Source organism: Nomascus leucogenys, chromosome 19, assembly GCF_006542625.1.
Source record: "Nomascus leucogenys isolate Asia chromosome 19, Asia_NLE_v1, whole genome shotgun sequence".
Taxonomy (NCBI): domain Eukaryota; kingdom Metazoa; phylum Chordata; class Mammalia; order Primates; family Hylobatidae; genus Nomascus; species Nomascus leucogenys.
In genome coordinates this window covers 65,214,533-65,227,970 of record NC_044399.1, presented here as the reverse complement: position 1 = coordinate 65,227,970, position 13,438 = coordinate 65,214,533, and the positions used below count along the sequence as shown (strand labels likewise).

Genomic DNA, 13,438 nt, shown 5'->3' with positions numbered 1-13,438 from the left:
GTGTTGAGTTTTTTAAAATGCTTTCAAAGCATATCAAAAGATGATGAAGTGGCTTTTCTTCTTTGACCAAGTAATGTGATATTGCTACCTTTCCTATTCTTCCTTGAATTTCTAGGGGAAAACAATCTCTCATAAATTTGGTTCTAGAAATTGCTAGTATTTTATTTGGGATTTTGCATCTATTTCGTTATTAGTTGGGATAATGCTGGCTGGGGAACAAACCACAAAACTTCAACAGCTTAACAAGAAAGGTGTATTTCTTGCTTGGAAAGAGTTCAGAGAGGCTTTTGCTCCATGAAAAGCCTCCTTCAGTCTTGTTGCGCCATCATTCCCCACAGCGAGGGTGGCACTTTTTCTTAAGGGAGCACATAATAAATGCTTGAGACTGCCCCTGTCACTACTCAACTCTGATGTTGTAGCAGGAAGGTTGCCATGGGCAGTAAGTAAACAAATAGACATGACTATGTTCCAATAAAACTTTATTTACAAAAACAGGCAGCAGGCACACAGGTCTTAGTTTGCCAACCTCTGCCCTAGAGCTTTGTCATTCTCTGAATGTATCCAGCAAAGGGGGAAGAAAAGATGAGAAGTTTCATCCACTTATTAAAAAAAACTCAACCTGGAACTGAACACATCACTTCCACTCACATTCCACTGTGAGAACAGTACAAATGGCTGAGAAAGGTATTCTCTGGCTGAACAGCCATTTCCAGCACTGCCTCTATATTATGGAAGGGGGATCCTGGTTTTTGATAAGTAGCTAGTCCTGTCTGCCACAATATTCATAAATGATGCTGGTCTATGTTGTTGTTTTATATTTTTCAGATTTAAATGTCAAACCTACACATACTTCACAAAATAGTTTATAATTACCTTTTCATATTTTTTCATGTTCTGGAAGAATTTAAATATGATCACAATGATTGGTTGCTTTAAAACATTGCTTACTAAAATCGTAGGAAACCAAGGAAATTAAGAAACCAGTACCTTTTTCGAGAGTAGTTCTTTGAGTTTTTTTCAATTTTGTCTGTAATTATTTGTCCACTCAAATTTTCTCCTTAATTTGTACAACTTACCTATTACTAAAAATTCTCACTCACCTCCTGAATTTTAAAGTTATTGGCCTCAAGTAGTAGACAGTATTGGCTCCCAGTTGTTCTAAGTTTCTCTGAAGAATGATGAGCGCCCAGTGGAGGAAGGTAGTTGCGGGGAATTAGGATGTATAAAAAGAGAAGAGGGCTAAAATGTGGCTCCCATGCAGTAGTATTTAAGATAGAAGCAGGGAATCTGTGACTAATACACAAAAGGAATGGCTAGAGAAAAAGGCAGAAGATACAGGGTGACTTAATCCAAGAAAAATCCAAAAGTGGACAGCAGTAATGGGCAATTGAGCACCTGTTACTCATCTACGCATCAGCCTCTTTAGCAATGACCCTTTAAATGTGCCTGAGTTTTTACGGGCAAGGTGAACAGGAATATCATAAAGACAGAGGGAGTTGCTTAGAGACAGCTACAGAGAGCGCATTTAGAGACAGCTATAGAGACAGCTATAGTCCTTCCAATGGCGAAGGTGACCCAGCTCACTATTCTGTGGGTCACTTCTTGTGACCATATCTTCTCCCTTGGTTGTGGTTGCACTGTGTATCATTCTTCCAGCCTCTGTATATTTTCCCTCCCCTGTCCACGTGCCTTTGCAGATGTGTTTACATTTTCCAGCTCTATCTGCAGCTGTGTTTCTGAGTTTCTGCCAAGCTCTGAGAGGATCATTTAGTCATTGTCTCCCTCCCTCCAAACTTCATTAAGGACCAACAATTCTCCAACCCTGCAATAGAAACTCTAGAATCTAGAACCTCTCCCAATACAGGGAAGGACATTTTTGACAGAGGACTGTCCCTACCCGGGGATATTCCTTCTTACTCCCAGACATCATCCCTCTTGCAGTCAGCTGGATGAAAGCACCACGTCTCTTCCCCTCTCCTCTTGAGTACCAGTTTCCGATCCCACTCCCAGCCTGCAAGTTGACTTTCTGAATTCATAGAGTCTTACAGTTGCCAGGTGGAGGGAAAAAAACAGGTTCATCACCCTAAAATGACGTTCTGTGGGGGAATAGGGGACTTGGTCCTCCTTGGGGCCATATCTGAGAGCATGCACCTCATTGCCTATATTCCCTTCGTAGAAAACCGCTAATCAGGCCAGAACACTGAATACAGAAAGCATTGTGTTACATGGAAGCGATGATTCATGAGAACAGAAATTATATCCTGGAGTTTAGCATGGTCTTGCTCAGTTTATGAGTGGTCATTATTACTGAAATATCCATCTGTGTTGAGACCCCTACAGGCTTACTTTTAGCTTGTTAGTTCTCTCGCTGGTCATCAGAGCATTTTCTTCCATTAACATGAACATCCCGTAGCTCCCACGAAAGTCGTATATTGTCCAGATGTCTGACTCCTGGCTTGAGTAAAACAGAACCCAAGCTGGCCTTCCCAGCTTTACCAACAGTAGAAGGGCCCAGGTTTTCAGCTCCAAAAGACAAGCATCTTCTCCTAAAATGTTCTCACCTTTTCGTGGGACTGGGCCAGTCTTCCCACCTGAGTCAGGTTTTTTTGTTGTTGTTTTTTTAAGACAGAGTTTCGCTCTTGTTGCCCAGGCTGGAGTGCAATGGCGTGATTTCAGCTCACCGCAACCTCCGCCTCCTGGGTTCAAGTGATTCTCCTGCCTCAGCCTCCCAAGTAGCTGGAATTACAGGCATCCACCACCACGCCCAGCTAATTTTGTATTTTTAGTAGAGATGGGGTTTCTCCACGTTGGTCAGGCTTGTCTCGAACTCCCCACCTCAGGTGATCCACCCGCCTCGGCCTCCCAAAGTGCTGGTATTACAGGCGTGAGCCACCATGCCCAGCCAGGCTTTTTTAAAAAAAGAACCCGTGATTTAGAATATATAGCTCCATTGTCAAAACTAAATTTGTTCTTTTTATCACCATGACCCTTTCATGTAGAAAGCAATAATTCAGCCCCTCCAGGGCTGGTCCAGAAGCCACCCATTTCTATCACTTACATTTATAACAGATCCTATGCCAGTCACTGCTCACCAATGTGCCCCACTCTCAGACTTCATAACAAAACCCTCCTATTCACTAAGAATCTAGTCATTCTTCAGAGACACCAAAAATCTTCACCCTTTCTGATCATTCATTTTGAAGGCAGCCAGATAATAACCATGACCCTGAGTGAGATGGTAAGGCTGTTTGCTTTTGCATAAAAAAGGAAATTTTGCTTTGGCATAACTTTCTCATGAACAAAATCTATCATTCCATCATGAGAAATAATTTCCAAAGAGTAAACGACCCTTGGGGTAAAGAAACACACTAAGGCATACATGACAAATACTTTGCTGAGGATGGTTCTGGGAAAGAGTTGGGCAAGAGAATCGGGGAGCTGGGAGCGTTGGGGCATGTGGGAGTGGCGGGAGTAAAGGGTGAGCGCTGAGAGGGAAAAGAAGTGCCTGGAGTCTGCCTCTGCCACTCCGTGAAGTAAGCGCTTTGCATCCGTGGAAGCCATCTCAGGCATCATTGAGAGGTGGGCAGGGCATGTCCAGGTGAGAGGTGAAGTTGGGGAGAGGCCTCTAGAAATCTGAGGGCAGCTTGAGGCTCTGGGAGGGGCTGAGGAGTATCCTATAAAAGAGAAAAGGGAGACAGGATAAAGCACTTTTTTTTTTTTTTTTTTTGAGATGGAGTTTTCACTCTTGTCGCCCAGGCTGGAGTGCAATGGCATGATCTCTGCTCACTGCAACCTCCGCCTCCCAGGTTCAAATGATTCTCCCATCTCAGGCTTCCAAGTAGCTGGGATTACAGGTGTGCGGCACCACACCCAGCTAATTTTTGTATTTTTAGTAGAGATGGGATTTCACCATGTTGGCCAGGCTGGTCTCGAACTCCTGACCTCGTGATCCGCCTGCCTTGCCTGATGTTATTTTTCATCCCTAGAGAATTCACCTCAAGACCAACGCAGGGCAAGTATTTACACAGGTTAACTGCTTTTCATGACTTGTGTGGCACGAGGATCAGGTGTATCAAAAGACATGAAGATCATCCTGGGCAGCACAGTGACACCTCATCTTTACAAAAAAAATTAAAATTAGCCAGGCATAGTGGTGCATGCCTGTAGTCCTAGTTGCTCGGGAGGCTGAGGCAGGAGGATCACTTGAACCCAGGAGTTTGAGGCTGCAGTAAGCTATGATCAAACCACTGCACTCCAGCCTGGGTGACACAGTGAGACCCTATCTCTCAAAAAAAGCAAAAAAAAAAAAAAAGGCCAGGCGTGGTGGCTTATGCCTGCAATCCCAGCACTTTGGGAGGCCGAGGCGGGTGGATCACCTGGGCTCAGAAGTTCGAGACCAACCTGACCAACATGGAGAAACCCCATCTCTACTAAAAATACAAAATTAGCTGGGCATGGTGACAGGCATCTGTAATCCCAGCTACTCAGGAGGCTGAGGCAGGACAATCGCTTGAACCTGGGAGGTGGAGGTTGCAGTGAGCCAAGATCATGCCAGTGCACTCCAGCTTGGGCGACAAGAGCGAAACTCCATCTCAAAAAAAAAAAAAAAAAAAAAAAAAAAAAAAAAAAAGACATAAGGCAAATTTCTAAAGTGCCAGGGATCTGAGTAAAAAAAATTATTCATTCAAACATCTACCTATTATGCCATTTCCATAATAAAAGCATCTGATCCCCTTCCAGAGCAGTGAGTTCTGACTTTGGTTAGACAGTCCAATCAGTCTGTAGACTATGACGTGCTAAATCTATGCAAATGTCTTTAGGCAACAGCTACCCTGAAACAATAGCTACTTTTCTGTGTACGACTTTCTCCATTGGAACGCAAATTTTGCTTCAGTCTCTTCCAGGTTGTTAGGAGGTAGTCTGTCCATGATTTAAAATAGCTTCTATTGCAGTGGACTGGGCCAGCTCACAGGCTGATAAGGAAGGAGGTGCATTTTCACATTCCACTTCATGGTTTCCTGCCCTTGGTGTGGGTCCTCACAGAAAGGTAACCAGGACTCCAATTATCTTGCTTTAATCTTGGCATTTTAAATGTTTATGCAAAGAAAGTACAACTGACTCATTCATCTGATCACTTCCAAGAGGGAGAGGAAAGGCTCCGAGTCACCAGCCCAAGATCCCCAAGGGGCCAGTGCCCAGAGCCAGCCCTGCGAGCATAGCCAGAGGATGATGTCAGGGCTTCCCAAAGCAGGTCCTTGTCATCACACCCCTGACGCGTCTGCAGGGACAATAGCCAGCACACCGCTCTCCATCAGCTCCCAGCCAGCCTCATGCTGGGGGAGATTGGAGCGGAGGCCCAGGGTCACACCACGGAGCCAGTAGACTTGGTCGTTCCAGAGGCAGTTAGATAAGGTGACCTTTGTCCCTCTCTGCATGGGCTTGGCTTGAACCAGGAAGGAGAGGGAGTGGCATGCCAGCTTTTCCACCCACACTCGTCCTACTCTGAGGAAGGCCCGCCTTTGCTTTCCCAGAAGGAACCTCTCAGGACCAACCAGTTTTTCTGGTTCTGGAGTTGTGCTGACCTTTGCAAAGCTGGCCAGAGGATAAACTGCCTCCCGGGTGGTCTGTTTATTTTTGATGATGTTAAACTTGAGACAAACAGATGCTGCTACCAAAAACAATAGCAATAGTAACAGCGAGAAATTCTTCATCACTTACACGCCAGGAACTGGGCCCAGTGCTTTCCATATGTTGTTACCTCATCCTCGAAACCCTGAGAGCTAGCTATGATGATGATGATTCCCATTTTATCGATGGGGAAACGGAGGCTCAGAGCGGTCAAATAACTTGCCAACCGTCATGCTATCCCTGATCTGGTAGAACCCAAAAGCAAACTCACATGCGCCTGACTCCAGAACCCAGGGCCTTGTGGACCACACCGCACACCATAGGTTGTGTTCATGCCAAAAGGAAGCCACCGCTGTGTACTTATAGGAGCCCCTCCACTGTTAAGGTTTTTCCCATCAACAGCGACGAGCCAAGTCTATAGCTGTGTGTGGGCTCCCTGCCCTTTCCCTCATCTTCTGCCCTGGCAGTGGCAAATCTAAACCAGTCACTTGTAGCCCTGAAGGAGTGGTGATTGACAGGGGCCCCCATGGTGAGGTCTTGTGGCCTGGACAGCGACCAGTGGTCCTCAGTGCAGCTGTCAGTGTGTTCTAACTTGGCACATCGTGCTTTTTAGATACCGGAGACGAGTCATATTTGGGCCTTGGCACTCATCCTGGTTGTTTACGCAGGTGTAAACCTGTACTCGGGATGTAGTTCCATGCACTCATGGTTTCCTCATTTCATTGACTTAAGCAAGGGAGACTCCTACAAGCGACGTCTCTCCGGGGGTTGGCTCCTAAAATAGCCCTCTCCCTGGCTGAAAGCATTTCTTTGTCATCCTCCCCAACCCAAGCATGCTAATGGCCACTCTATCATTTCTCGTCCACACGCCGCATCCTTTCATTGTCAGACGCGCCCCTCTCCCTTTCTGCTGTCCTGTCCACCGCTGACAATTGCTTCAGGCGCCATTCAATCCCACCTCCTCCGGGAGGCTTCTTGGACAACTTCGCATCGCTGTCCCCTCCCTGTAACCACCACTAGCACTCACCAGGCAGTCTGACCTGTGACAGATTCTCTGTGTCCCATCGAGATACAAGGATGTCCTTTGTCATGGTTTTCTGTCTCTTCTCTTAGCCATATCTTATCTGATCACACCTCAGCTTGTCTCTGCTCCTCTTAAAATGGGAAGGCTGGAGTTAAACGCAACAACTTAGGAATGCTCCGTCCAGCCCTGAGGAAAGGGGGATTGATTACCTACACCTTTATTCCAGATACTCAACTTCTAGACTTTTCCACATCATTCTAATGCTTCGACCTGAGGTCACCAAATGCCAGGTGTCAGAGTGGAAAGGGCTGATTCACTGGTGGTAACTTCAGGGCTCCAACAATCTTTCCACCCCTTTACTGAGGCGAGTCCAAATTAAATTCATCGGGACTCTCCCTTCCCAGAATCTCCTGCGTTCTTTGTTCCTCAAAAGCAAGATGTCACAGTCATTCCCTCAGATCTCAAAAATTCAGCTATTGTGTGGAATTCTGGAGACACCCTTAGTATAAGACCTATGTATACAAAGTAGGCCAGGTGCGTGGCTCACGCCTGTAATCCCAGCACATTGGGAGGCTGCGGCAGGTAGATCACGAGGTCAGGAGATCAAAACCATCCTGGCTAACACAGTGAAACGCTGTCTCTACTAAAAATATAAAAAATTAGCTGGATGTGGTGGCACGTGCCTGTAGTCCCAGCTACTCAGGAGGTTGACAGGAGAATCGCTTGAACCCAGGAGGTGGAGGTTGCAGTGAGTCGAGATTGTGCCACTGCACTTCAGCCTGGGCAACAGAGCGAGACTCCATCTCAAAAAAAAAAAAAAAAAGTAGCGATGTTGGTCATTTTCTGTGCTACCCCTGCCCTACCTATCCCCCAGTCAATCAGGCAGGTTGATGATGTTCTGTAAACCACACAATGGCTTTACCTGCTGACTTCCAGGAAGGATGACTAATTCTGCCACCCCCTCTGCTAGGTGAGTCTGAGATTCCAAAGGCTGGCACTGCGGTCTTAGTTCAGTCCCAAAATAACTGGGTAGACCAGACCTTACAATGTGTTCATTTATTTAGAAGAAATGAGAAGGCTGGGTGCAGTGGCTCACGCCTGTAATCCCAGCACTTTGGGAGGCCGAGATGGGTGGATCACCTGAGGTCAGGAGTTGGAGACCAGCCTGGCTAACATGGTGAAACCCTGTCTCCACAAAAATACAAAAATGAGCTGGGCATGGTGGCGCATGCCTGTAGTCCTAGCTACTTGGGAGGCTGAGGCCAGAGAATCACTTAAATCTTGGAGGGGGAGGTTTCAGTGAGTTGAGATCATGTCACTGCACTCCAGCCTGGGTGACAGAGCAATACTCCATCTCAAAAAAAGAAAAAAAAAAAAAAAAAGAAATGAGAAAATGTGCCCCCTTCCTGAACTATTTTGAAGTCTAACAAAGTTGGCTGTTTTTGCTGTTGCTGGCACTGCTAGGTAAACTACTCAGCCACCTGCTATTTTTATTATTTGTTCTCTCTCTACTTGAAACAATGAAATTAGGGTTTTGGGGGCATAAGAGGAGAAACCACTCTCTCTCCCCTTCTCTTAACATTTCTACCCACATGTTAGAATATGTAGAAGATTTTGCAATTTGGTTAATTTCCTCTAATTTGTACACATCTGGGATGTGATACCCTGTGTGGAGAGAGGAGGAGTCTTTGTCACGAGAAGTATCAGATCAGAGAAGGTCCACATGCATTTAGACTGAAGGAAGTGGGCAGGGGAGGTGACGTGACGAAGCTCTCAGACTGAGGGTCCTGCTGGGCAGAGAAGACTGGCTGCCCTGAAAGGCTGACAAAGTCACATGCTGGGTCTCTGGGAGTGTGAATGGCACTGGCCCGGGGCACGTGCCGTGTGGATCCCAAGAAAATGCAGTGACTTCTGGAGTGCGGAACACTTAACCCCCTAACCCCTACCCACCCACCCACCTACTGCCTGCCTACCTGGCCCTCAGTAATACACATAATCTTTTTTTTTTTAATTTTTTTTTTTGAGACACAGTCTTGTTCTGTCGCCCGGGCTAGAGTTCAGTGGTGTGATCTCTGCCGACAGCAACCACTGCCTCCCAGGTTCAAGCGATTCTCCTGCCTCAGCCTCCCGAGTAGCTGGGATTACAGGCATGCGCCACCACACCCGGCTAATTTTTGTATTTTTAGTAGAGACGGGGTTTCACCATGTTGGCCAGGCTGGTCTCAAATTCCTGACCTCATGATCCACCTACCTCGGCCTCCCAAAGTGCTGGGATTACAGGTGTGAGCCACTGTGCCCAGCCACATTAGGCATTTTTCTAAGGTATGAATTTCTATGATGGACATGTATTACTTTTGTATTCGTGGGAAAGCAATAATGACTTTTATAAATAACCCGTGGAGCAGAAATGCTCAGCCCCAAACCTTTCCCAGTTAGTGGGTTGCCCCATGGGCCTGTGATTGGAGTTTCCCCCTGCCCTGTCCTTGCACGGCCTCCTTCCTGATGTGACACTTGGATGCCTGTGAGAGGGCCTGTGACAGATGCCAGTAGTGGTGGTGATGACAAGCCCAAAGCCACATTTGTTCCATTACTTCCAGCTCCTCGTTGCCTTTGCAATCCCTGCAGTGAGAGCTCCTTTCTCTTATCTGCACAAGGCAAGAGTCAAAAGTTCTTGTCAGTGTGATTGCAGAATATCAGGCTGGAAAACTTCCTGATAATACCTAAATTCCTTTAGCAGAGCAGTCCCTGGACTCGGGTCAGGAGAGCTATGTGGCTTCAGCACATTGTGTACTGTTCAGCCGGATAATAAACCAGATGAAATTTGGCAAATAAAAACATAAGGGACATATAAGGATGTCATTCTAGTCCCATCTGGTGTGATAACCCCTCTCCCACACCAATTTGTCTGTTCCCTTAGCAAAACCATTTAGGCGGCTGAGGAAGAGTCTCTGCTTGTGTGAGCCATTGAGGAATTCCAAAATAGACACAAAGATATGAGGAATACAAAGAAGTGCCAAATAATCAAAAATAAGGATCAAGCTGAGGTTTCTGAGACACATTTATGGCTTTTGTAAACAGTCATGCATTCGTTGAATGGCTCTTTGGGACACACTGGTGACATTAGCTAATTCTGACATTTAGGAATTTAAACTTAGTAGCTATCCTAGCTTATCCTTATTAACAAAGTTTGCTAAACATTGCATGCTGTGTGCCCTGCTTTATGTTTGAAGATGATGCAAATGGCAGGCTGTCATCTCGATTCCATCTCTCATCGTAAAACCTGAGAGACACGGGCGCATGCTCCCACCACGTTTTCCTCTGGCCTCATTCTGCACCCAGCATTCCCTGTTCTTTCCTTTACCTTCCCCAGTTTAGTTTCAAAAACATATGGGTTCCCAAAGAAAACAGGAAGAAATGCAAAAACGTGAAAATAAAGTTTAACACATGATGATAGACCTTTGATAGAGTACTCTTTCCGCCACGCCAAACAAACCGCTTTTTATAAACCAAATAATTTAAAGTATAGCTTCACTCTTACCTAAACTTAAACTGGAGAGAGAGAGGTGTACTTTTAATAGAAATGACACATCGAAGCATTTCCAAAAATGCCCTTTGATGCTCCTAAGCCACTGACCAAGTTCCTGGATTTCACCCCCTCAGGTAACCAGGTGAGTTTCTCCAAATCCACGGATGCTTTTGCCTTTGAAGAGGACAGCAGCAGCGATGGGCTTTCTCCGGATCAGACTCGAAGTGAAGACCCCCAAAACCCAGCGGGATCCCCGCCAGACGCTAAAGCATCAGATACCCCTTCGACAGGTTCTCTGGGGACAAACCAGGTAAAGAGAAAAAAAAAGCAAAACAGCATCTCAGTGTATTATTGTTTCAGTCTTAACATCAACACTGTTACAGCTGGTTTTGCTTAGAGAACCCAGAGATGTCCCTGACTGCCACAGCATTTTGATACCTCTTCTCACTCTATTCAGCGCAGGCCTCTGTGTGGGGTGACAAAAGCTCCAGAAAACACTGCAAGAGAACCTCCAGAACTACACCCTTTAACTCATCCATTAAGCATCTTCTCTGCCAAGCAGATACCTTTTATCTCCATTTTTATGGACAAACTAGCTAAGGCTCGGTGAGATTGGGTGACTCGCCAACAATCTCCCAGCTAGGAAGTGCCAGAGCAGGACTGATTCAAAGTTCACCATCTCTCTGTGCACTGAGGACTCACTACAGGGCTCCAGGGAGTGGAGAGAAGGAAACACCGGCTCTCTCCAAGGCAGGGAGGCCCACGTTGCTTCTACTTTTAGCAGGTTTCTACCTAGCAAGCTGCTGCAAAATTCAGCCCCAACCCAACCATAACATTCACCTCTTTCTGGACAAATCTATAAACCCTTGAGCATGAGGAACATGAATTGAGAATACTCTTAAAGCACATTTATAAAGAATAATCATGATTATGGGCTGGGCACGGTGGCTCACACCTGTAATCCCAGCATTTTGGGAGGCCAAGGTGGGGGGATCACCTGAGGTCAGGACTGCGAGACCAGCCTGGCCAATATGGTGAAACCCCGTCTCTACTAAAAATACAAAAATTAACTGGGCATGGTGGTGCACACCTGTAATCCCAGCTACTCGGGAGGCTGAGGCAGGAGAATCACTTGAAACCGGAAGGCAGAGGTTGCAGCGAGCTGAGATCATGCCACTGCACTCCAGCCTGGGCAACAAGAGTGAAACTCCGTCTCAAAGGGAAAAAAAAAAAAAGAATAATGATGATTATGCACAAAAGCTCCTGCTACATAGTAAGTGCTCACTCTGGGCCAGGGGCAGTGCCAAGTGCATCACAAAAGTTTCCTCATTTGAAATCAGAGACCCCTCCAAGTGGATATCATCGAGGTTGATTCTGACAGAGGAGGAACTAAAGCTTTGTGAGGCCGAGCAACTGGGTGGGCTCTAGAAATATGGCAGAGTGTCAGCCACGCCAGGGAAATCCAGCCAGAGGGTATTCATGGAGCCCTTAAGAGAGATGCACGCAGGCATCCACGTATGAGGGGAAGGAGATGCGGAAGTGTGAAAGCCAGATGTAAGCTCTTCCAACTCTGCCTCTCCCCGGAGAGCCCTTCAGACCCTCAGCCCCTTCCCTTTAGGAAGCATTTACCACTCCTGGCCTCACAGAAATTGTGCAATGAAGTGAAATTAGATACATTTGAAAGCTGGGTTATTTTTTTCCCACTGAAAAGTACCATACAGATATTAGGGACAGTTAAAATAATTATCATTCCATGCCTCGTTTCCCAAAACCATGCCAGTTACTGATCACTGTCATGCCTATCTTCACCCCATCAGAGCAAACCTCAAGCTGCCAAAGAGAAAAAGTGAAATGGGAGGAAAAAGGGAGGCATGGAAAGCTGAGCTGAGATGCTCGTGTGTTTATTGTGCAAGAGGGTATAATCAAAGCATTTTTCCTTCGCCTGCATGTCACAGCTGGTCTTTGCAGCCAAATTTCTTTGATAACATCAAACGGTATATCAGATCATTTGTACACATTATTCTGACAGTAAATTCCTCAGCTTCTGATTTAGGAATGGTTTGAGGAAAAGGCAAGTTCTTTTCTGCTTCACCTTAGGAGAGGGGAAGAAGAGAACAAGCACCGAACAATGCCAGGCAAGATGCGAAAATCATTGTATGTCATTTCTCCCGGCAATCATGTTTGACAGATGAGGACACTGAGGCTCCAAGAGAAAAGAATCCTTCGGGCCTTTCACAGGTGCCAGGCAGGGCTCAGGGAAGAACTGTAAAGCTCATTCATAACCCCCCATGGAGAGATCATGGGCAGCCCTGGCTCCTTTTTGTCAGAGTTGAAACAGACGAACGTAGGAGAGAAAGAGAAAATAATTTTTCCCTTTACAGACTCTGCCTCTGATAAAGGTTTCTTATGACTTTGTACACATGCACGCACACGCACACACAAACACACACACACACTCTCACATGTATACACACAAAACCACATGTACATATACATGCCTGTGTGCACACATGTGCACATATATACACACATGTATACACCTAACATGCGCACACACATATATATACACACATGCACATAAGCACGCATGCACGTACACACATACATGCACATATACACACTCAGACACACACTTGGAGATACACACACACACACACACTTTCCCTTTTTCTGCTAACATCCTTTTTATCTACCTTGTTCGTTGTCCTACTTTCCCCCCAAATTCCTACACCCACTCTTCCCTGCTGCTTTCTTTTTCAATTGCATTATCAAGACAGGTGGACCTTGTCACAGACAGGTGGAACGCTCACAGAGCAAGACCAGATGTCCCAGTTTGCCTAGAACAGACGAGTTTTATACCTGTCTTTTGGAATCGTTACTTAGAATGATTCCCTTTCTCTCTCAAAAGTGTTTTCAGCTGGATGACTATGTATATACACATATACATATATATATATATATATACACACATATATGTATGTGACTCCTGCCCCTGGGAGGGTAGGCTGATATTTACTTGGGTAAGAAGCTAGGATGAAAGCAGCAGAGGTATATATACGGACTCTAACATTTCTGTGTCACACAACTTATTCCTGTATCTTCCTAATATCGGTAACATTTGGATTTCAGGATCTTGCTTCTGGCTCAGAAAATGACAGAAATGACTCAGCCTCACAGCCCAGCCACCAGTCAGATGCGGGGAAGCAGGGGCTTGGCCCCCCCAGCACCCCCATAGCCGTGCATGCTGCTGTAAAGGTACG

General features: G+C 46.0%; 1 protein-coding gene across 2 annotated transcripts in view; it reads left to right on the top strand.

The window, feature by feature from the left end:
- Nucleotides 1-13,438, top strand: part of MYOCD (myocardin) — a 102,759-nt gene that overhangs the window by 59,556 nt on the left and 29,765 nt on the right. For both annotated transcript variants that reach the window (XM_003262594.4, XM_003262593.4), the window contains exons 6-7: nt 10,313-10,488; nt 13,308-13,433. In XM_003262594.4, coding sequence (XP_003262642.2) covers nt 10,313-10,488; nt 13,308-13,433 — 302 coding nt within the window. The remainder of the gene's footprint in view (nt 1-10,312; nt 10,489-13,307; nt 13,434-13,438) is intronic.